The sequence below is a fragment of the Oncorhynchus gorbuscha genome, linkage group LG05, assembly GCF_021184085.1.
Source record: "Oncorhynchus gorbuscha isolate QuinsamMale2020 ecotype Even-year linkage group LG05, OgorEven_v1.0, whole genome shotgun sequence".
Classification (NCBI taxonomy): Eukaryota; Metazoa; Chordata; class Actinopteri; order Salmoniformes; family Salmonidae; genus Oncorhynchus; species Oncorhynchus gorbuscha.
Genome location: NC_060177.1, coordinates 97,345,659 through 97,370,731, shown reverse-complemented (window position 1 = coordinate 97,370,731; position 25,073 = coordinate 97,345,659). Strand labels below are relative to the sequence as shown.

The 25,073-nt window shown below is 44.6% G+C and overlaps 1 protein-coding gene across 1 annotated transcript in view; it reads left to right on the top strand.

Moving 5' to 3' along the window:
• The window catches only part of adamts3 (ADAM metallopeptidase with thrombospondin type 1 motif, 3), a 210,783-nt gene that overhangs the window by 113,106 nt on the left and 72,604 nt on the right, over window positions 1–25,073 (top strand). Inside the window, exons 12-13 of the mRNA XM_046348366.1 lie at window positions 20,353–20,466; window positions 20,558–20,703. Coding sequence (XP_046204322.1) covers window positions 20,353–20,466; window positions 20,558–20,703 — 260 coding nt within the window. The remainder of the gene's footprint in view (window positions 1–20,352; window positions 20,467–20,557; window positions 20,704–25,073) is intronic.

Genomic DNA, 25,073 nt, shown 5'->3' with positions numbered 1-25,073 from the left:
TAATTTACACTCAAGCCTACTAAGTGTCCAGTCTAGAGGTGCTTAGATATTAACCCATATCTGAAGGGCACAATCACAATCTCTAGATTATATGACATAATACAGAACATTAAGCCACCTTCCTTTGCAAATACAAAATCTGCATGGAGCAAGACATAGGTGGCAAGCTACCCGATGATATATGGTAACAAAGTTGAGCGTATCCACACATCATCGTTTTACATAAGGCATGGGCTAATTCAGTTTAAGGTTTTGCATCGTGTCCATTACTCAAGTGACAGATTGTCAAAAATATACCCAAAAGTTGACCCCAAGTGTTTGAGATGCCACCGGAGTCCAGCGACTGTGGGACACATGTTTTGTCATGCCAATCTTTGAGTGGCCTCTGGGACCCCATTTCTTGAGGCATTCTCACATCTGTGTAATACAGCTGGTAGCACCCAACCCGGTCACTGCCATTTTGGGGAACTTCCCCTAGACCAGAATTCTACCACGCATCAGGCAAATATCTAACCTCTGGAGAAGGTTAGGTACACTGTGCTTGGGTCACGACAAAGGTTAGACTAAACCTGGTCCCCATTAATACAATACGTGGAGAGCCTGGGGTTAGACTGACTCTAAATAGAGGGGAGTCATTCCTCTAGGGGGGTTTAGACTGACTGTAAATAGAGGGGAGTCATTCCTCTAGGGGGGTTAGACTGACTCTAAATAGAGGAGAGTCATTCCTCTAGGGGGTTAGACTGACTAAAGAGAGGGGAGACATTCCTCTAGGGGGTTAGACTGACTGTAATGAGAGGGAGTCAGTCCTCTAGGGGGGTTAGACTGACTAAAGAGATGGGAGTCATTCCTCTAGGGGGTTAGACTGACTGTAATGAGAGGGGAGTCATTCCTCTAGGGGGGTTAGACTGACTAAAGAGAGGGGAGTCATTCCTCTAGGGGGGTTAGACTGACTGTAATGAGAGGGGAGTCATTCCTCTAGGGGGGTTAGACTGACTGTAATGAGAGGGGAGTCATTCCTCTAGGGGGGTTAGACTGACTGTAATGAGAGGGGAGTCAGTCCTCTAGGGGGGGTTAGACTGACTAAAGAGAGGGGAGTCATTCCTCTAGGGGGGGGCGTAGACTGACTCTAAATAGAGGGAAGCATAGTAGCAACATGGCGGCAATACAAAATGGTAGCAGCACAAAACATGAGCACAGACAACAGCACAAAGGGCAAGAAGGTCGAGACAACAATACATCACGCAAAGCAGCCACAACTGTCAGTAAGAGTGTCCATGATTGATTCTTTGAATGAAGAGATTGAGATCAAACTATCCAGTTTGAGTGTTTGTTGCAGCTCGTTCCAGTCGCTAGCTGTAGCGGACTGAAAAGTGGAGCAACCCAGGGATGTGTGTGCTTTGGGGACCAGAATGTGACTGGCAGAATGGGTGTTGTATGTGGAGGATCAGGGCTGCAGTAGATATCTCAGATGGGGGGCGTGAGGCCTAAGAGGGTTTTATAAATAAGCATCAACCAGTGGGTCTTGCGACGGGTATACAGAGATGACCAGTTTACAGAGGAGTATAGAATGCAGTGATGTGTCCTATAAGGAGCATTGGTGGCAAATCTGATCACCCTTACCTGCCAATTTATAAATTATGTCTCCGTAATCTAGCATGGTCATCTGAATCATTGTTAGTTTGGCAGCTGGGGTGAAATGTAAGGAGGAGCGATTATGATAGAGGAAACCAAGTCTAGATTTAACTTTAGCCTGCAGCTTTGATATGTGCTTAGAGAAGGACAGTGTACAGTCTAGTCATACTCCCAAGTATTTGTATGTGTTGACTACTGTTACGAATCCATTTTGGCCCGACAGTCTAGGGGGGATGGTAATGATACCCGTAACATAACTCATGCAAATTCAAATAGTGACAGAATTTACCTTTCGATAATCCGTACATAATCTGGACGTACCATCAGGTTTAGGAACCAGAATGCAAGGAGAACTCCAAGGGCTGGAACTTGGCTTAGCCAGGTCATTCTCCAACAAATTTTTCACCTCATCCCTCATTATCTTCCTCTTTGAAGCGTTGATACGATATGGGTGTTGCTTGATAGGTGTAGCATTTCCAACATTAATGTCATGTTCCAACACGTTTGTGCGAGTAGGAACGTCATTAAAGAGACATGGAAAACTGTGTAGTAGCCTCACAATATCGTCGGCCTGTCCATCCGTTAAATGAACCAGACCGGATTGGATAGACAGCAGCATTTCTGAGTTGGGCAATGTAACACACTGCTGCTGAGTATTGCACAATTCCAATCCATCAACATCATCAATATGACAGTCCACTAGCATAGCAGTAGTAGCAGAGGAGACAGCAGTACCTTACTCTGTTTTTGAACTATCTAACGGTGTGATGGGTCGGGTGTGGTAAGCTTTCAACATGTTAATGTGACCCACACGAGATTGGCGTTGTCTATCAGGAGTTTGAAGCACAGTCAGTTTCACTTATTTTCTTTTAAATTAAATAAGGACCAGAGAAACGAGCTGACAGTGAAGATCCTGGAACAGGTAATAACACCAGTACTTGGTCACCTGGCTGTAGTGGGCGAGAAACAGCCTCTTTATCATAGTGTCTTTTCATGCTCCTCTGTGAGGAAGACAGAGCTTCCTTTGCGAGAGCACAAGCTTGGTGTAGGCGCTCACGAAAGCGACTAACGTAGTCCAACCCATTCTCGTCTCCTGTACACAACTCTTGGGACAAGAACTGTTCAGCCGGGCTGAAACATAGGGACTCCTGCACAGTTTCACAAGCAGCAAACAAAACTAGAGGAACTCCCTCATCCCCATCTTTTTCATATTCCAAACAATATTTACGTAGCATAGACTTCAGTGTCTGATGCCATCTTTCAAGCGCACCCTGAGACTCTGGGTGATAGGCGCTTGACACACGGTGCGTAATTGATAAGGATTTTAACACCTGCTTGAAGAGCTTGGATAGGAAATTGGTACTTTGATCGCTTTGTATCACCTTAGGTAACCCGAATGTCGTGAAGAATTTTATTAAGGCTTTACTCACTACCGGGGCTGTAATCCTTCGCAGAGGAATGGCCTCGGGGTATCTTGAAGCCATACACATAATCGTTAACAAAAACTGGTTACCCGATTTTGTCTTCGGTAACGGTCCGACACAATCAACCACCACATGCTCGAATGGTTCACCTATGACAGGTATGGGACAAAGAGGAGCGGGAGGAATAACCTGATTTGGTTTTCCTGTTATCTGACATGTGTGGCATGTCCGACAGAACTGAGCCACATCTTGTTTTAAACCCGGCCAAAAGAAATGTTGAAGGATCCGATCATAAGTTTCTGTGATTCCTAAATGACCAGACCACTGGTGATCATGAGCAAGGGATAACACATTTTGTTGAAAGGCTTTAGGAATCACTATTTGGTAAACAGCATTCCAATCTCCATCCGCGTCAACATGGGATTTCCATTTACGCATGAGGGGATTACCATCAATGAAGTAAGCCACATTCTTCTTCTTCACATCTTCCAATGTGACAACACTAGAAAAACATTTAGCAAGCTTATTGTCAACCTTTTGATTAGCAATCAGCTGCTCACGAGTGACTGGTAACTGTATTGCATCAGCAATAAGTTCAACGTTCTTTGATTCTTTCCTGGGCTGTTTGTCAGAGTTGATCAGCTTCTCAGAGGCATCACACAATCCATCCTCTTGATCAACCTCTTTGAACAGAACAGTGTTCGACAAATCTATCACGTCACCCTCTTGTAGTGCCTGAGCACGAGAGACAGCACAAGCGGGGAACACATGTGGATAACTCTGTGCCAGCTCATTCGAGAGAGAGTGGTCACTTTTATCCAATACGGGTACTACTTTTCCTCCGGCAATATCGTTACCCATTATAAAGGTCACACCTTTCACTGGCAACATAGGACGTACCCAAATCAAAATCAAATCAAATTTATTTATATAGCCCTTCGTACATCAGCTGATATCTCAAAGTGCTGTACAGAAACCCAGCCTAAAACCCCAAACAGCAAGCAATGCAGGTGTAGAAGCACAGTGGCTAGGAAAAACTCCCTAGAAAGGCCAAAACCTAGGAAGAAACCTAGAGAGGAACCAGGCTATGTGGGGTGGCCAGTCCTCTTCTGGCTGTGCCGGGTAGAGATTATAACAGAACATGGCCAAGATGTTCAAATGTTCATAAATGACCAGCATGGCCGAATAATAACAAGGCAGAACAGTTGAAACTGGAGCAGCAGCACAGTCAGGTGGACCAGGGACAGCAAGGAGTCATCACGTCAGGTAGTCCTGGGGCACGGTCCTAGGGCTCAGGTCCTCCGAGAGAGAGAAAGAAAGAAGGAGAGAATTAGAGAACGCACACTTAGATTCACACAGGACACCGAATAGGACAGGAGAAGTACTCCAGATATAACAAACTGACCCTAGCCCCCCGACACAAACTACTGCAGCATAAATACTGGAGGCTGAGACAGGAGGGGACAGGAGACACTGTGGCCCCATCCGAGGACACCCCCGGACAGGGCCAAACAGGAAGGATATAACCCCACCCACTTTGCCAAAGCACAGCCCCCACACCACAAGAGGGATATCTTCAACCACCAACTTACCATCCTGAGACAAGGCTGAGTATAGCCCACAACGATCTCCTCCACGGCACAACCCAAGGGCGGGGCGCCAACCCAGACAGGATGACCACAACAGTGAATCAACCCACTCAGGTGACGCACCCCCTGCAGGGACGGCATGAGAGATCCCCAGTAAGCCAGTGACTCAGCCCCTGTAATAGGGTCCGAGGCAGAGAATCCCAGTGGAAAGAGGAGAACCGGCCAGGCAGAGACAGCAAGGGCGGTTCGTTGCTCCAGAGCTTTTCCGTTCACCTTCCCACTCCTGGGCCAGACTACACTCAATCATATGACCTACTTAAGAGATGAGTCTTCAGTAAAGACTCAAAGGTTGAGACAGAGTTTGCTTCTCTGACATGGGTAGGCAGACCGTTCCATAACAATGGAGCTCTATAGGAGAAAGCCCTGCCTCCAGCTGTTTGCTTAGAAATTCTAGGGACAATTAGGAGGCCTGCGTCTTGTGACCGTAGCGTACGTGTAGGTATGTACGGCAGGACCAAATCAGAGAGATAGGTAGGAGCAAGCCCATGTAATGCTTTGTAGGTTAGCAGTAAAACCTTAAAATCAGCCCTTGCTTTGACAGGAAGCCAGTGTAGAGAGGCTAGCACTGGAGTAATATGATCAAAGGATTCTAGCAGCTGTATTTAGCACTAACTGAAGTTTATTTAGTGCTTTATCCGGGTAGCCGGAAAGTAGAGCATTGCAGTAGTCTAACCTAGAAGTGACAAAAGCATGGATTCATTTTTCTGCATCATTTTTGGACAGAAAGTTTCTGATTTTTGCAATATTACGTAGATGGAAAAAAGCTGTCCTCGAAATGGTCTTGATATGTTCTTCAAAAGAGAGATCAGGGTCCAGAGTAACGCAGAGGTCCTTCACAGTTTTATTTGAGACGACTGTACAACCATTAAGATTAATTGTCAGATTCAACAGAAGATCTCTTTGTTTCTTGGGACCTAGAACAAGCATCTCTGTTTTGTCCAAGTTTAATAGTAGAACGTTTGCAGCCATCCACTTCCTTATGTCTGAAACACATGCTTCTAGCGAGGACAATTTTGGGGCTTCACCATGTTTCATTGAAATGTACAGCTGTGTGTCATCCGCATAGCAGTGAAAGTTAACATTATGTTTTCGAATAACATCCCCAAGAGGTAAAATGTATAGTGAAAACAATAGTGGTCCTAAAACGGAACCTTGAGGAACACCGAAATGTACAGTTGATTTGTCAGAGGACAAACCCCCACTCTGAATATTCCACTGATTAACTCAGAGTGTACTTTCACAAAGTGCAATGGCACTGGGACAAAACCCATTTCAATACCCTGCACTAACACACTGTAACCACAGTATGTATCATCGGATAAGGGCAACACATCAGACAATATAAACGACTGCTCCGCACCAGTATCTCTAAGGATTTTAACCGGACGCTGAGACGCTTCGTCATTCGTTAGGGACACAAATCCCTCAAATGAATGAAGTTCAAATGAAGTTCATAACTGCGGTCGGGGACTGAGACTTTCAAACTACAGTTACCCCGAGGCACCTGTTTTGTTGCAGACCTCACAACCGTACAAATTATACCAACACCTGTTGGCGGCTTGGCACGAAGAGGCATCCGTTGTTTGCGTTTAAGCATGAAGCAATCATTAATCATATGTCCCACTTTATGACAATAGAAACAGGGACGCTCATTCTTCTGGCGTGCTTGATATACTACTGCTGGCCGACTAGGGCTAAAAGTAGGAAACTCAGTGGCTCTACTCTCAGTTTGAGCCGAAAACACACTCTTGTGCGTCAACACAAACTCGTCTGCCAACACAGATGCTTCTGCCAGGGAGGATACTTTCTGTTCGTTTAGGTAAACTACAATGCGTTCGGGTAAGCAATTTTTAAACTCTTCCAACAAGATTAACTCACGGAGAGAGTTGAAATCAGTTACCTTACTAGCAGCGTGCCATTTATCAACCAGATTTCCCTTGTCTCTAGCAAATTCCACATAAGTCTTACTAGAAGACTTTCTATGAGACCTAAATCTCTGTCGGTATGCCTCAGGCACAAGCTCATGGGCACGAAGAACAGTAGCTTTGACCACTTCATAATTCAAACTGTCCTCCAGAGGTAGCGCTGACAAAACCTCTTGGGCTTTACCAGTTAATTTACACTGAAGTAATAGGCACCATACCTCTTCAGGCCATTTCAATGCTACGGCTATACGCTCAAATACACAAAAATAGAGTCAACCTCCCGACTCTCTGAACAAAGGTACTAAGGCAATCTGCCTACTAATGTCAAACGTGTTTGAGGACACAGCAGGTGAGGACGACTCACTAACAGTGACAGCAGGACCGGAGGCTAGCCTCGCTGTCTCCAGTTCCACCTGGCGCATTTTAAACGTCATCTGCCGCTGTTCTTTATCTGCCTCAATTTTACACATCTCCAAATCTAACTGCCGCTGTTCTCGTTCTTTTTCTGCCTCAATTTTACACATCTCCAACTGGAGACTCTCTCGCCTAATTTGGGCTCTCTTCCGCCTCCAGTTGGAACTGTGCTAAACAGACATCCCTCCTGGCATCACCGTTTGACAGTGGGGAGAGTGGATCAAAATGGGACAATGTGGCTGGTGTTTTAGCCTCACCCTCATTATCAGACACCAATGGGCTTACAGGAGCAGCAACATCCGCTACAGGGGTAGTAGGCTCAGGCAGCGGTAACACAAGCACCTGCTCTTCCAACAATACATTTACCACCAGCTTTTTAACCTCTGACTTAACTACATTCTGTGGAATCGATACTGAATAATGGTCAGCCAAGGTCATTAAATCCCACGAAGGGTTATCCAAAAAGGATTTCAAATCAAAAGTAGTAATTTTACACTACTTCAAAGAAAATAGCAAACACTAATGCTACCTTAGCTATAACGGTCAACACTGAACTATACCACTGCAACAATCTACATGAGCGGCATGGGTGTCAGTAAAGACAAATCCCGGACGAGCCCCCACTTATGTTACGAATCCCTTTTGGCCCGACAGTCTAGGGGGGATGGTAATGAAACCCGTAACATAACTCAGGCAAATTATAATAGTGACAAAGTGAAAGTGTGAACGAAATAACCAGGACAACTGAAATCTACCGTCAAACTCAGGGTTTATTAATAAACACACAGTAATGGGGGGAGCAGGAAAAGGGGCTGAGCTGGACCCAAGGAAAGAAACAATAAGTATTCAAAAACACCCCTAAGCTAGACTAGCCTACTTTAACCACAGCTAACTAACAAAAAAATACAGAGGGTGGTCCGCCCAGTTCTAACTAGTGTATTTAACAAAGTTTACCTACGGGTAGTGTATGCCTATGGGCGACTTGTCTTGGTTTCCCCTTTTCCCACCAGCAAACAAACAAACACCATAACCAAAAACAATACTCACAGGTGATGACAAAGTGCTATGGAGGTGCTCAAACAAAAGAGGTTAATACACAAAGAGAGAGTGAAACACAGAGACCTACAGACATGGCATTTACAGAGAGATTGAGCTCCAGAGCAAACAACGGATGGGGTTTTTAAACCAAGGGAAAGGAACTGTGATTGGGTAGGAAACAGGAGGAGGTATGTCTTCTGATTGATGATTGGATTGGTGACTGATTGGGGAGTGATGATTTTCACCTGTGAGGGGAGAAGGAGAGAAAACAACACAGGATACACACACACACACAGGATACTTGTATCCGTAACAACTACCTCAAGCTCTAAACCAGAGGTAGTAATCACACCTGTGGGGAGAGGGGCATTATTCTTACCAAACCACATGACCTTTGTTTTGGAGGTGTTCAGAACAAGGTTAAGGGTAGAGAAAGCTTGTTGGACACTAAGAAAGCTTTGTTGTAGAGCATTTAACACCAAATCCGGGGAGGGGCCAGCTGAGTATAAGACTGTATCATCTACATATAAATTGATGAGAGAGCTTCCTACTTCCTGAGCTATGTTGTTGATGTAAATTGAAAAGAGTGTGGGGCCTTGGATTGAGCCTTGGGGTACTCCCTTGGTGACAGGCAGTGGTTGAGAGAACAGATTTTCTGACTTTACACACTGCACTCTTTGAGAGAGGTAGTTAGCAAACCCCTCAGAGACACAAATACTCCTTTGCCGACCCACAAGAATGGAATGGTCTACCGTATCAAAAGCTTTGGCCAAGTCAATAAAAATAGCAGCACAACATTGCTTAAAATCAAGGGCAATGGTGACATCATTGAGGACCTTAAAGGTTGCGGTGACACATCCATAACCTCAGCGGAAATCAGATTGCATACCTAAGAGAATACTATAAACATCAAGAAACCTATCATTTGACTATTGACACGTTTTTCCAACACTTTTGATTAACAGAGAAAAATAGAAATAGGCATATAACAATTAGGATCAGCTTGATCTCTCCTTTAAATACATTTATTTTATAAAGCCCTTCTTACATCAGCTGATATCTCAAAGTGCTGTACAGAAACCCAGCCTAAAACCCCAAACAGCAAGCAATGCAGGTGTAGAAGCACGGTGGCTAGGAAAAACTCCCTAGAAAGGCCAGAACCTAGGAAGAAAGCTAGAGAGGAAACAGGCTATGGGGGGTGGCCAGTCCTCTTCTGGCTGTGCCGGGTGGAGATTATAACATTTGAACATGGCCAAGATGTTCAAATGTTCATAAATGACCAGCATGGTCGAATAATAGTAAGGCAGAACAGTTGAAGCTCTAATAGTAAGGCAGAACAGTTGAAACTGGAGCAGCAGCACGGCCAGGTGGACTGGGGACAGCAAGGAGTCATCAGGCCAGGTAGTCTTGAGGCATGGTCCTAGGTCTCAGGTCCTTTGGGAGAAAGAAAGAAAGAAAGAGAGCATACTTAAATTCACACAGGACACCGGATAAAACAGGAGAAATACTCCAGATATAACAGACTGACCCTAGCCCCCGACACATAAACTACTGTAGCATAAGTACTGGAGGCTGAGACAGGAGGGGTCGGGAGACACTGTGGCCCCGTCCGACGATAACCCTGGACAGGGCCAAACAGGCAGGATATAACCCCACCCACTTTACCAAAGCACTGCCCCCACACCACTAGAGGGATATCTTCAGCCACCAACTTACCATCCTGAGACAAGGCTGAGTATAGCCCGCAAAGATCTCCACCACGGCACATCCCAAGGGGGGACGCCAACACAGACAGGAAAATCACGTCAGTGAATCAACCCACTCAAGTGACGCACCCCTCCTAGGGATGGCATGGAAGAGCACCAGTAAGCCAGTGACTCAGTCCCTGTAATAGGGTTAGAGGCAGAGAATCCCAGTGGAGAGAGGGGAACCAACCAGGCAGAGACAGCAAGGGCGGTTCGTTGCTCCAGTGCCTTTCCATTCACCTTCACACTCCTGGGCCAGACTACACTCAATCATAGGACCTACTGAAGAGATAAGTCTTCAATAAAGACTTAAAATTTGAGACCGATTCTGCGTCTCTCACATGGGTAGGCAGACCATTCCATAACAATGGAGCTCTATAGGAGAAAGGCCTGCCTCCAGTTGTTTGCTTAGAAATTCTAGGGACAGTTAGGAGGCCTGCATCTTGTGACCGTAGTGTAGGTGTAGGTATGTACGGCAGGACCAAATCGGAAAGATAGGTAGAAGCAAGCCCATGTAATGCTTTGTAGGTTAGCAGTAAAACCTTGAAATCAGCCCTTGCCTTAACAGGAAGCCAACAGAAAGCTTGGGTAATTTCTGTATACCAGGGAGCTAGTTTCTTATGACAAATGTTTTTGGTTTTTAGGGGTGTGACTGCATCTAGGGCTAAATTGAGTTCCTCAGTTAGGTGGTTAACTGATTTTTGTCCTCTGAACTTCATGGGTAGGCGGAGGGAGTCTGGAAGGGCATCAAGGAATCTTTGGGTTGTCAGAGAATTTATAGTACGACTTTTGATGATCCTTGGTTGGTCTGAGCAGATTATTTGTTGTGTTTGCAAATGCAATAAAATTATGGTCCGATAGTCCAGGATTATAAGGAAAAACATTAAGATCCACAACATTTATTCCATGGGACAAAACTAGGTCCAGAGTATGACTGTGGAAGTGAGTAGGTCCGGAGACAAGTTGGACAAAACCCACTGAGTCGATGATGGCTCCGAAAGCCTTTTGGAGTGGGTCTGTGGACTTTTCCATGTGAATATTAAAGTCACCAAAAATGTGAATATTATCTGCCGTGACTACAAGGTCCGATAGGAATTTTAGGGAACTCAGTGAGGAACGCTGTATATGGCCCAGGAGGCCTGTAAACAGTAGCTATAAAAAGTGATTGAGTAGACTGGCTAACAGCCTGCTGCCTGGCCTGCATCCTATCTCATTGTGGAGCTAGGGGAGTTAGAGCCCTGTCTATGTTCTTAGATAAGATGAGAGCACCCCTCCAACTAGGATGGAGTCCGTCACTCCCCTTTAAATAAAGGATGAATCGTGGCTGCCTTCCCAACGATGGGAACCTCCCCAGAAAGGAGAGAAAGGTCGGAGATAAGCTTGGCGATGATAGGGTCAGCAACCTTAAAGAAGAAAGGGGGGAAATAGAGGGGAGTCTTTCCTCTAGGGGAGTTGGACTGACTTATTGGTGCTGTTGGGTGCTGTATGGTGTTATTGGTGCTGTTGGGTGTTATTGATGCTGTATGGTGTTATTGGTGCTATTGGGTGCTGTATGGTGCTATTGGTGCTGTATGCTGTTATTGGTGTGTTGGGTTCTGTATGGTGTTATTGGTGTGTTGGGTTCTGTATGGTGTTATTGGTGTGTTGGGTTCTGTATGGTGTTATTGGTGCTGTTGGGGTCTGTATGGTGTTATTGGTGCTGTTGGGTTATGTATGGTGTTATTGGTGTGTTGGGTTCTGTGTGGTGTTATTGGTGCTGTTGGGGTCTGTATGGTGTTATTGGTGTGTTGGGTTCTGTATGGTGTTATTGGTGTGTTGGGTTCTGTGTGGTGTTATTGGTGTGTTGGGTTCTGTATGGTGTTATTGGTGTTGTTGGGTTCTGTATGGTGTTATTGGTGCTGTTGGGTTCTGTATGGTGTTATTGGTGTGTTGGGTTCTGTATGGTGTTATTGGTGTGTTGGGTTCTGTATGGTGTTATTGGTGTGTTGGGTTCTGTATGGTGTTATTGGTGTGTTGGGTTCTGTATGGTGTTATTGGTGTGTTGGGTTCTGTATGGTGTTATTGGTGTGTTGGGTTCTGTATGGTGTTATTGGTGTGTTGGGTTCTGTATGGTGTTATTGGTGGGTGTTGTTATTGGTTTGGGTGTATGGTGTTATTGGTGCTGTTGGGTTCTGTATGGTGTTATTGGTGTGTTGGGTTCTGTATGGTGTTATTGGTGTGTTGGGTTCTGTATGGTGTTACTGGTGTGTTGGGTTCTGTATGGTGTTATTGGTGTGTTGGGTTCTGTATGGTGTTATTGGTGCTGTTGGGTTCTGTATGGTGTTATTGGTGTGTTGGGTTCTGTATGGTGTTATTGGTGTGTTGGGTTCTGTATGGTGTTATTGGTGCTGTTGGGTTCTTTATGGTGTTATTGGTGCTGTTGGGTTCTGTTATCGGTCAGAGATAGAGGTGTAATGGGTTTGCACTCAAAACGATGTCGCATAAATCTCATTTATTGAGACAAAAAGATGCCGCATTATATTTTTAAAAATATTTTCACTGCATCAGGTATGGGGTGCGGCCATAGCAACATATAACAAGCAACACGTAGCATGCAGACAGACAAACGTATAACAAGCATCACGTAGCATGCAGACAGAAGAACATAACAAGCATCACGTAGCACGCAGACAGAAGAACATAACAAGCAACACGTAGCATGCAGGCAGAGAAAGATAGAACAAGCAACATGTACGTAGCATGCAGACAGAGAAAGATAGAACAAGCAACACGTAGCATGCAGACAGAGAAAGATAGAACAAGCAACACGTAGCATGCAGACAGAGAAAGATAGAACAAGCAACACGTAGCATGCAGACAGAGAAAGATAGAACAAGCAACACGTAGCATGCAGACAGAGAAAGATAGAACAAGCAACACGTAGCATGCAGACAGAGAAAGATAGAACAAGCAACACGTAGCATGCAGACAGAGAAAGATAGAACAAGCAACACGTAGCATGCAGACAGAGAAAGATAGAACAAGCAACACGTAGCATGCAGACAGAGGAGCATAGAACAAACAACACGTAGCATGTAGACAGAGAAAGATAGAACAAGCAACACGTAGCATGCAGACAGAGAAAGATAGAACAAGCAACACGTAGCATGCAGACAGAGGAACATAGAACAAACAACACGTAGCATGCAGGCAGAGGAACATAGAACAAGCAACACGTAGCATGCAGACAGAGAAAGATAGAACAAGCAACACGTAGCATGCAGACAGAGACAGATAGAACAAGCAACACGTAGCATGCAGACAGAGAAAGATAGAACAAGCAACACGTAGCATGCAGACAAAGATATAACAAGCAACATGTAGCATGCAGACAGAGAAAGATATAACAAGCAACACGTAGCATGCAGACAGAGACAGATAGAACAAGCAACACGTAGCATGCAGACAGAGAAAGATAGAACAAGCAACACGTAGCATGCAGACAGAGGAGCATAGAACAAACAACACGTAGCATGTAGACAGAGAAAGATAGAACAAGCAACACGTAGCATGCAGACAGAGAAAGATAGAACAAGCAACACGTAGCATGCAGACAGAGGAACATAGAACAAACAACACGTAGCATGCAGGCAGAGGAACATAGAACAAGCAACACGTAGCATGCAGACAGAGAAAGATAGAACAAGCAACACGTAGCATGCAGACAGAGACAGATAGAACAAGCAACACGTAGCATGCAGACAGAGAAAGATAGAACAAGCAACACGTAGCATGCAGACAAAGATAGAACAAGCAACATGTAGCATGCAGACAGAGAAAGATATAACAAGCAACACGTAGCATGCAGACAGAGAAAGGTAGAACAAGCAACACGTAGCATGCAGACAGAGAAAGATAGAACAAGCAACACGTAGCATGCAGACAGATAAAGATAGAACAAGCAACACGTAGCATGCAGACAGAGAAAGATAGAACAAGCAACACGTAGCATGCAGACAGAGAAAGATAGAACAAGCAACACGTACGTAGCATGCAGACAGAGAAAGATAGAACAAGCAACACGTAGCATGCAGACAGAGAAAGATATAACAAGCAACACGTAGCATGCAGACAGAGAAAGGTAGAACAAGCAACACGTAGCATGCAGGCAGAGAAAGATAGAACAAGCAACACGTAGCATGCAGACAGATAAAGATAGAACAAGCAACACGTAGCATGCAGACAGAGAAAGATAGAACAAGCAACACGTAGCATGCAGACAGAGAAAGATAGAACAAGCAACACGTACGTAGCATGCAGACAGAGAAAGATAGAACAAGCAACACGTACGTAGCATGCAGACAGAGAAAGATAGAACAAGCAACACGTACGTAGCATGCAGACAGAGAAAGATAGAACAAGCAACACGTACGTAGCATGCAGACAGAGAAAGATAGAACAAGCAACACGTACGTAGCATGCAGACAGAGAAAGATAGAACAAGCAACACGTACGTAGCATGCAGACGGAGAAAGATAGAACAAGCAACACGTACGTAGCATGCAGACAGAGAAAGATAGAACAAGCAACACGTACGTAGCATGCAGACAGAGAAATAGCACAAAAAGCAACAAAACTAAATACATAAAAGCAAAAGTGTTTCCACACCTCACCAGCTACAGACAACATGGAAAGCAGCAATACACAGCTAGGGATTATGTTCACAAGTTTGATTGGTCTTTAGCCATGTCTTTATGTTCACAAGTTTGATTGGTCTTTAGCCATGTCTTTATGTTCACAAATCTGATTGGTCTTTAGCCATGTCTTTATGTTCACAAGTTTGATTGGTCTTTAGCCATGTCTTTATGTTCACAAATCTGATTGGTCTTTAGCCATGTCTTTATGTTCACAAATCTGATTGGTCTTTAGCCATGTCTTTATGTTCACAAATCTAATTGGTCTTTAGCCATGTCTTCATTTGATTTATTTGACCTTTATTTATACAGGTTTTTCTCATTGAGACCTGGTCCAATAGCAGCAGAGGGAACAACGTTTCAGCATCTCTTTTCTAAGAGACCTGGTCCAATAGCAGCAGAGGGAACAACGTTTCAGCATCTCTTTTCTAAGAGACCTGGTCCAATAGCAGCAGAGGGAACAACGTTTCAGCATCTCTTTTCTAAGAGACCTGGTCCAATAGCAGCAGAGGGAACAACGTTTCAGCATCTCTTTTCTAAGAGACCTGGTCCAATAGCAGCAGAGGGAACAACGTTTCAGCATCTCTTTTCTAAGAGACCTGGTCCAATAGCAGCAGAGGGAACAACGTTTCAGCATCTCTTTTCTAAGAGACCTGGTCCAATAGCAGCAGAGGGAACAACGTTTCAGCATCTCTTTTCTAAGAGACCTAGTCCAATAGCAGCAGAGGGAACAACGTTTCAGCATCTCTTTTCTAAGAGACCTGGTCCAATAGCAGCAGAGGGAACAACGTTTCAGACTTAACAACTTGCAGACACTAACACAACATTAAACACAACTATAAACACACATACAGTACAACAAAAACATTTTACTTTAAAAACACGAAAGTCTTGACTAAAAACAGCTGGCCTAAAAACAATTACACTCATCTATGATATATACATCGATCAAGTGTTTAAACTCCACCAACGAAACTAGATCATCAAATGTTAAAATGTTCAGGAGAGAATTCCAGGACCATGGAGCTAAGTAATTAAAACTATATTTTTGTGAAGGTGTGATAGGTGACGCAGTTTTGTGTGTCTGATGGCAGTGTATTCCAGACATGGGAAGCTCTCACAGAGAATGCAGATTTATTAAAGTTGCTTTTCCTTAGGGGAACTATACAGTCACCTCTCATGGCAGACCTTGTGGAATAGCTGCCATGACTTTGGGTTTTCTGTTTAACTAAAGTACTGAGTGGAGGGACAGGAGCCAGGCCATTTAGGATCTTGAATACAAGACATGCGTCAGTGAATTGCAAAAGATTTTTCCAACTCAGGAGCTCATGCTTTCTGAGGATGTAACAGTGATGATTGCTGTTGGGCTTCCTATCAAGCACTTTGAGAGCCTGTTTGTACAGACTGAATGTGTTATAATGTTGTACAGCAATCTCGGCCCAATGTACTGACGTGACCTACTAGTTGTGTGTGTGTACTGACAAGTGACCTACTGGTTGTGTGTCTGTACTGACATGTGACCTACTTGTTGTGTGTGTGTGTACTGACATGTGACATACTGGTTGTGTGTCTGTACTGACATGTGGCCTACTGGTTGTGTGTGTGTGTACTGACATGTGACCTACTTGTTGTGTGTGTACTGACATGTGACCTACTGGTTGTGTGTGTACTGACATGTCACCTACTGGTTGTGTGTGTACTGACATGTGACCTACTTGTTGTGTGTGTGTGTACTGACATGTGACATACTGGTTGTGTGTCTGTACTGACATGTGACCTACTTGTTGTGTGTCTGTACTGACATGTGACCTACTGGTTGTGTGTCTGTACTGACATGTGACCTACTGGTTGTGTGCCTGTACTGACATGTGACCTACTAGTTGTGTGCCTGTACTGACATGTGACCTACTAGTTGTGTGTCTGTACTGACATGTGACCTACTGGTTGTGTGCCTGTACTGACATGTGACCTACTTGTTGTGTGTGTCTGTACTGACATGTGACCTACTAGTTGTGTGTGTCTGTACTGACATGTGACCTACTTGTTGTGTGTGTCTGTACTGACATGTGACCTACTTGTTGTGTGTGTCTGTACTGACATGTGACCTACTTGTTGTGTGTGTCTGTACTGACATGTGACCTACTAGTTGTGTGTGTACTGACATGTGACCTACTGGTTGTGTGTGTACTGACATGTGACCTATTGGTTGTGTGTGTACTGACATGTGACCTACTTGTTGTGTGTGTCTGTACTGACATGTGACCTACTGGTTGTGTGTGTACTGACATGTGACCTACTAGTTGTGTGTGTACTGACATGTGACCTACTGGTTGTGTGTGTGTACTGACATGTGACCTACTAATTGTGTGTGTACTGACATGTGACCTACTGGTTGTGTGTGTGTACTGACATGTGACCTACTTGTTGTGTGTGTCTGTACTGACATGTGACCTATTGGTTGTGTGTGTACTGACATGTGACCTACTGGTTGTGTGGGTACTGACATGTGACCTACTGGTTGTGTGTGTTTACTGACATGTGACCTACTGGTTGTGTGTGTGTGTACTAACGTGACCTACTTGTTGTGTGTATGTACTGACATGTGACCTACTGGTTGTGTGTGTGTGTGTACTGACATGTGACCTACTTGTTGTGTGTCTGTACTGACATGTGACCTACTGGTTGTGTGTACTGACATGTGACCTACTGGTTGTGTGTGTACTGACATGTGACCTACTTGTTGTGTGTGTGTGTACTGACATGTGGCCTACTGGTTGTGTGTGTGTGTACTGACATGTGACCTACTTGTTGTGTGTGTACTGACATGTGACCTACTGGTTGTGTGTGTACTGACATGTGACCTACTGGTTGTGTGTGTACTGACATGTGACCTGGTTGTGTGTGTGTACTGACATGTGACATGACATGTGACATGTGACCTACTTGTTGTGTGTCTGTACTGACATGTGACCTACTTGTTGTGTGTGTACTGACATGTGACCTACTGGTTGTGTGTGTACTGACATGTGACCTACTTGTTGTGTGTGTGTGTACTGACATGTGACATACTGGTTGTGTGTCTGTACTGACATGTGACCTACTTGTTGTGTGTCTGTACTGACATGTGACCTACTGGTTGTGTGTCTGTACTGACATGTGACCTACTGGTTGTGTGCCTGTACTGACATGTGACCTACTAGTTGTGTGCCTGTACTGACATGTGACCTACTAGTTGTGTGTCTGTACTGACATGTGACCTACTGGTTGTGTGCCTGTACTGACATGTGACCTACTTGTTGTGTGTGTCTGTACTGACATGTGACCTACTAGTTGTGTGTGTCTGTACTGACATGTGACCTACTTGTTGTGTGTGTCTGTACTGACATGTGACCTACTTGTTGTGTGTGTCTGTACTGACATGTGACCTACTTGTTGTGTGTGTCTGTACTGACATGTGACCTACTAGTTGTGTGTGTACTGACATGTGACCTACTGGTTGTGTGTACTGACATGTGACCTATTGGTTGTGTGTGTACTGACATGTGACCTACTTGTTGTGTGTGTCTGTACTGACATGTGACCTACTGGTTGTGTGTGTACTGACATGTGACCTACTAGTTGTGTGTGTACTGACATGTGACCTACTGGTTGTGTGTGTGTACTGACATGTGACCTACTAATTGTGTGTGTACTGACATGTGACCTACTGGTTGTGTGTGTGTACTGACATGTGACCTACTTGTTGTGTGTGTCTGTACTGACATGTGACCTATTGGTTGTGTGTGTACTGACATGTGACCTACTGGTTGTGTGGGTACTGACATGTGACCTACTGGTTGTGTGTGTTTACTGACATGTGACCTACTGGTTGTGTGTGTGTGTACTAACGTGACCTACTTGTTGTGTGTATGTACTGACATGTGACCTACTGGTTGTGTGTGTGTGTGTACTGACATGTGACCTACTTGTTGTGTGTCTGTACTGACATGTGACCTACTTGTTGTGTGTCTGTACTGACATGTGACCTACTTGTTGTGTGTCTGTACTGACATGTGACCTACTGGTTGTGTGCCTGTACTGACATGTGACCTACTGGTTGTGTGTGTGTGTACTGACATGTGACCTACTGGTTTTGTGTCTGTACTGACATGTGACCTACTGGTTGTGTGTGTGTGTACTGACATGTGACCTACTGGTTGTGTGTCTGTACTGACATCTGACCTACTGGTTGTGTGTGTGTGTACTGACATGTGACCTACTGGTTGTGTGTGTGTGTACTGACATGTGACCTACTTGTTGTGTGTGTGTGTACTGACATGTGACCTACTGGTTGTGTGTCTGTACTGACATGTGACCTACTGGTTGTGTGTGTGTGTACTGACATGTGACCTACTGGTTGTGTGTCTGTACTGACATGTGACCTACTGGTTGTGTGTGTGTGTACTGACATGTGACCTACTGGTTGTGTGTGTGTGTACTGACATGTGACCTACTGGTTGTGTGTCTGTACTGACATGTGACCTACTGGTTGTGTGTCTGTACTGACATGTGACCTACTTGTTGTGTGTGTGTGTACTGACATGTGACCTACTTGTTGTCTGTATGTACTGACATGTGACCTACTTGTTGTCTGTATGTACTGACATGTGACCTACTTGTTGTCTGTATGTACTGACATGTGACCTACTTGTTGTGTGTATCTACTGACATGTATGTTTAACTGATAGATGCACACACACACTACATGTTCATGTTTTTAAATGGAAGTATTTTGTCTGTAATGTATTTTTCGATATATGTGTTGGACCCCAGTAAGACTAGCTGTCTCCTAATGGGGATCCTAATAAAATATAAAATGCATTCAGCCATACACATACATTTTTTTAAATAGTTTTTTAAAATTTCACCTTTATATTATTTCACCTTTTAATTTTATTTCACCTTTATATTAACCAGGTAGGCCAGTTGAGAACACCTTTATATTAACCAGGTAGGCCAGTTGAGAACACCTTTATATTAACCAGGTAGGCCAGTTGAGAACACCTTTATATTAACCAGGTAGGCCAGTTGAGAACACCTTTATATTAACCAGGTAGGCCAGTTGAGAACACCTTTAATTAACCAGGTAGGCCAGTTGAGAACACCTTTATATTAACCAGGTAGGCCAGTTGAGAACACCTTTATATTAACCAGGTAGGCCAGTTGAGAACACCTTTATATTAACCAGGTAGGCCAGTTGAGAACACCTTTATATTAACCAGGTAGGCTAGTTGAGAACACCTTTATATTAACCAGGTAGGCCAGTTGAGAACACCTTTATATTACCCAGGGAGGCCAGTTGAGAACACCTTTATATTAACCAGGTAGGCCAGTTGAGAACACCTTTATATTAACCAGGTAGGCCAGTTGAGAACAAGTTCTCATTTACAACTGCTAGCTGGCCAAGATAAAGCAAAGCAGTGCGACACAAACAACAACACAGAGTTACACATGGAATAAACAAATGTACAGTCAATAACACAATACAAATAACCAATCTCTATACAGTGTGTGCAAATCGCGTGAGGAGGTAAGGCAATAAATAGGCCATAGTAGCGAAGTAATTACAATTTAGCAAATTAACACTGGAGTGATAGATGAGCAGATGATGATGTGCAATTAGTGATACTGGTTGTGCAAAAGAGCAAAAAAGTAAATAAAAACATTATGGGGATGAGGTAGGTAGATAATGATATGCCATACTGCAGCTGGCTGACTGGCTTCCTGAACATCTCCTGTCTATCGTTCCATTGGAACTCCAACGTAGTAAACCACAGACAGCGTTTTAAAATGTATTCTTCTTCTTCTTTCAGTTTCGCACATTTGACCCATGTAAGCAGCTGTGGTGCAGTCACCCTGACAACCCATACTTCTGCAAGACCAAAAAAGGCCCTCCTCTGGATGGTACTGAGTGTGCTCCTGGGAAGGTGAGAACTCCTCCTAAACTATGCATGACTACGTAACCATTAGCTCAGCTTGTTGTTGTGTCTGTCTGACTGTCCTCTGTCTCCTCTATAGTGGTGCTATAAAGGTCACTGCATGTGGAAGAATGTCAACCAGGTGACGCAGGATGGCTCCTGGGGCTCTTGGACGAAATATGGTTCCTGTTCCCGCTCCTGTGGGACCGGGGTTCGCTTCAGAACTCGCCAGTGCAACAACCCAGTGTAAGACCCGACACACGTTCCCCCAAGCTCCTAACCCCTCCCATAGCACCACACTCCTCCTAACCCCTCCCATAGCACCACACTCCCTTTAAGTCCTAGCACCACACTCCTCCTAACCCCTCCCATAGCACCACACTCCCTTTAACTCCTAGCACCACACTCCCCCTAACCTCTCCCATAGCACCACACTCCCTTTAACTCCTAGCACCACACTCCTCTTAACCTCTCCCATAGCACCACACTCCCTTTAACTCCTAGCACCACACTCCCCCTAACCTCTCCCATAGCACCACACTCCTCCTAACCCCTCCCATAGCACCACACTCCCTTTAACTCCTAGCACCACACTCCCCCTAACCCCTCCGATAGCACCACACTCCCTTTAACTCCTAGCACCACCTTCCCCCTAACCTCTCCCATAGCACCACACTCCTCCTAACCCCTCCCATAGCACCACACTCCCTTTAACTCCTACCACCACACTCCCCCTAACCTCTCCCATAGCGAGAGCGAGGGAATTAGAGGGATTGTACTTAAATTCACACAGGACACCAGATAAGACAGGAGAATTATACCAGATATAATACATGCCATATCTATCGGCCCCATCTCACAATTTCCAAACAAGATAGTGCCAATAGAGATGGCAGCTTCGCTTCTAGTCCTTAGGAAACTGTGCAGTATTTTTATTTTTTTGTTTTATTTCTTACATTGTTAGCCCAGAAAACTTTAAGTGTTGTTACATACAGTCAGGGAGAACTATTGGATATCAGCGAGACGTCAATTTACCAGCACTACGACCAGGAATACAACTTTCCCAAAGCAGATCCTTAGTCTGCACCTCCCAGGGCATTTGAACTGATTCCAGAGGCCAACCAGAAACAACGCCGCCGGAGGAGAGGGAGCCGGAGCGGTCTTCTAGTGAGGCTTCGGATGCGCTCACACTACTCACAGCTAATGTCCAGTCCCTAGATAACAAAGTCGACAAAAAACATACTCTGTTTCATGGAGACATGGCTAGCTGGGGACATGCTGTCGAAGTCCGTACAGCCAACAGGATTTTCAGTCTCTGGTATGAAAAAGGACGGGGTGTGTGTTTCATGATTAACGACTCATGGTATAATTGTAACAACATACCAGAACTCAAGTCCTTTGGTTCACCTGACCTAGAATTACTCAAAATGAAATGCTGACCGTATTATCTCCCAAGAGAACTCTGCTCGGTAATCGTCACAGCCATGAAAATCCCCCCGCATGCTGATACCAAGACGGCCATCAAGGAACTTCACTGGACTTTATGCAAACTGGAAACCATATATCCTGAGGCTGCATTTATTGTAGCTGGGGATTTTAACAAAGCTAATCTGAGAACAAGATGGCGATTCCAACATGGCGTAGCAGTCGGAAATGTGTTTGTCTTGTCACGTGTTAATAGTCTGTAAATAGTCTGGTTTTCGTTTTTTTCGTATATATTTTAATCTCACTTTTCATCTAGGAACTAAATATACTTTTCTGCAACCCGCCTCATCCAATGTGGTATGGATCTGCTATTTTTTTATACCTCATAACTGGAACCTCTAGCCAGCGAACTAGCTACTAGTCATTGTTAGGCGCTACTAGCAGTCTTCACCTTTAGCTCGGACAATTACCACATCACCGGATTCCTGCCGCAATCTCTGGACCATTACACCGGATCATCGCGGCTAGCTAGCTGTAACTGAGTGGCTATTGTGGGATAACGCCTCTTGTTCCAAAGCAAGCACCAGTTAGCCTTGAGCTAGCCTCGAGCCAGGCCCATCTCCCGGCCAGCCGACAGAGTATACCAGCTATTTCTTGGGCTACAATACCTCTTTTGCCATTTATTGTCGACACGGAGCTCCGCCGATCCATCACAACTGGTCTGCCGACGTAATCGTCCGATGTGGTTTCAACAGGCTTTTCCGTTGCGATGTCGCTGAAGACCCATCTGCTAGCCCCGGCCCGCTAGCTTTCTGAACGCCGTGTCTCTCACTCGCCTAGCGTAGTAGCGAATACTGAATGGCTCCCTGACCCACCTATTGCTGCTCATTGGACCCTATGATCACTCAGCCATACAGCTGATGCCTTCTGGTCTGTTCATTAATACTGTATCTCATTTTGTTTATCTGTTATCCCCAGCCTCGAACTCAGGTCCTGTGTACCTAACTGACCCTCTCTATTCATCACTGTTTACCCATTGTTGTCTTAGCTCTCCCGACCAATTTCCATCCCCAATTTCAACATTTTCCGTCAAGATAGAACTGCCAAAGGGGGCGGAGTTGCAATCTACTGCAGAGATAGCCTGCAGAGGTCTGTCTTACTATCCAGGTCTGTGCACAAACAGTTCGAGCTTCTACTTTTAAAAATACACCTTTCCAGAAACAAGTCTCCCACTGTTGCCACTTGTTATAGACCCCCCTCAGCCCCCAGCTGTGCCCTGGACACCATATGTGAATTGATTCCCCACCATCTATTTTCAGATTTCGTGCTGTTTGGTGACCTAAACTGGGATATGCTTTTTGCCGTTCTACAATCTAAAATAGATGCCCTCAATCTCACACAAATTATCATGGAATTTGCCAGGTACAACCCTAAATCTGTAAACATGGGCACCCTCATAGATATTGTTGTGTCTTTGGCATCATTAAACTGAAGATAAATCCTTATCAAAAATTCTCTGTAATTATTATTACGTGATTAAACTACTTAATCATGTAACGGTAATTAACTAGTCAGGGCACCAAGGAAAATATTCAGATTACAAAGTTATAATTATCCTAATATAACTTTCAGATATTTTAATATCTAATCATTTAGTCTTCTTATTAATGAATTATGATACCAAATTCCTCGCTGCAGACTAGTAATTAGTAATTTGTCACACATTTGTCACATACACATGGTTAGCAGATGTTAATGCGAGTGTAGCGAAATGCTTGTGCTTCTAGTTCCGACAATGCAGTAATAACCAACAAGTAATCTAGCTAACAATTCCAAAACTACTACCTTATAGACACAAGTGTAAGGGGATAAAGAATATGTACATAAAGATATATGAATGAGTGATGGTACAGAGCGGCATAGGCAAGATACAGTAGATGGTATAGAGTACAGTATATACATATGAGATGAGTATGTAAACAAAGTGGCATAGTTAAAGTGGCTAGTGATACATGTATTACATAAGGATGCAGTAGATGATATAGAATACAGTATATACGTATGCATATGAGATGAATAATGTAGGGTATGTAAACATTATATTAGGTAGCATTGTTTAAAGTGGCTAGTGATATATTTTACATAATTTCCCATCAATTCCCATTATTAAAGTGGCTGGAGTTGAGTCAGTGTGTTGGCAGCAGCCACTCAATGTTAGTGGTGGCTGTTTAACAGTCTGATGGCCTTGATAGAAGTTGTTTTTCAGTCTCTCGGTCCCAGCTTTGATGCACCTGTACTGACCTCGCCTTCTGGATGATAGCGGGGTGAACAGGCAGTGGCTCGGGTGGTTGATGTCCTTGATGATCTTTATGGCCTTCCTGTGACATCGGGTGGTGTAGGTGTCCTGGAGGGCAGGTAGTTTGCCCCCGGTGATGCGTTGTGCAGACCTCACTACCCTCTGGAGAGCCTTACGGTTGTAGGCGGAGCAGTTGCCATACCAGGCGGTGATACAGCCCGACAGGATGCTCTCGATTGTGCATCTGTAGAAGTTTGCAAGTAAGCAAATTGGAGTGGGTCTAGGGTGTCAGGTAGGGTGGAGGTGATATGGTCCTTGACTAGTCTCTCAAAGCACTTTATGATGACAGAAGTGAGTGCTACGGGGCGTTAGTCGTTTAGCTCAGTTACCTTAGCTTTCTTGGGAACAGGAACAATGAGGTGGCCCTCTTAAAGCATGTGGGAACAACAGACTGGGATAGGGATTGATTGAATATGTCCGTAAACACACCAGCCAGCTGGTCTGCGCATGCTCTGAGGGCGCGGCTGGGGATGCCGTCTGGGCCTGCAGCCTTGCGAGGGTTGAAACGTTTAAATGTTTTCCTCACGTCGGCTGCAGTGAAGGAGAGTCCGCATGTTTTAGTTGCGGGCCATGTCAGTGCCACTGTATTGTCCTCAAAGTGGGCAAAAAAGTTATTTAGTCTGCCTGGGAGCAAGACATCCTGGCCCGTGACGGGGCTGGTTTTCTTTTTTTAATCCGTGATTGTCTGTAGACCCTGCCACATACCTCTTGTGTCTGAGCCGTTGAATTGAGATTCTACTTTGTCTCTATACTGACGCTTAGCTTGTTTGATAGCCTTGCGGAGGGAATAGCTGCACTGTTTGTATTCGGGCATGTTACCAGTCACCTTGCCCTG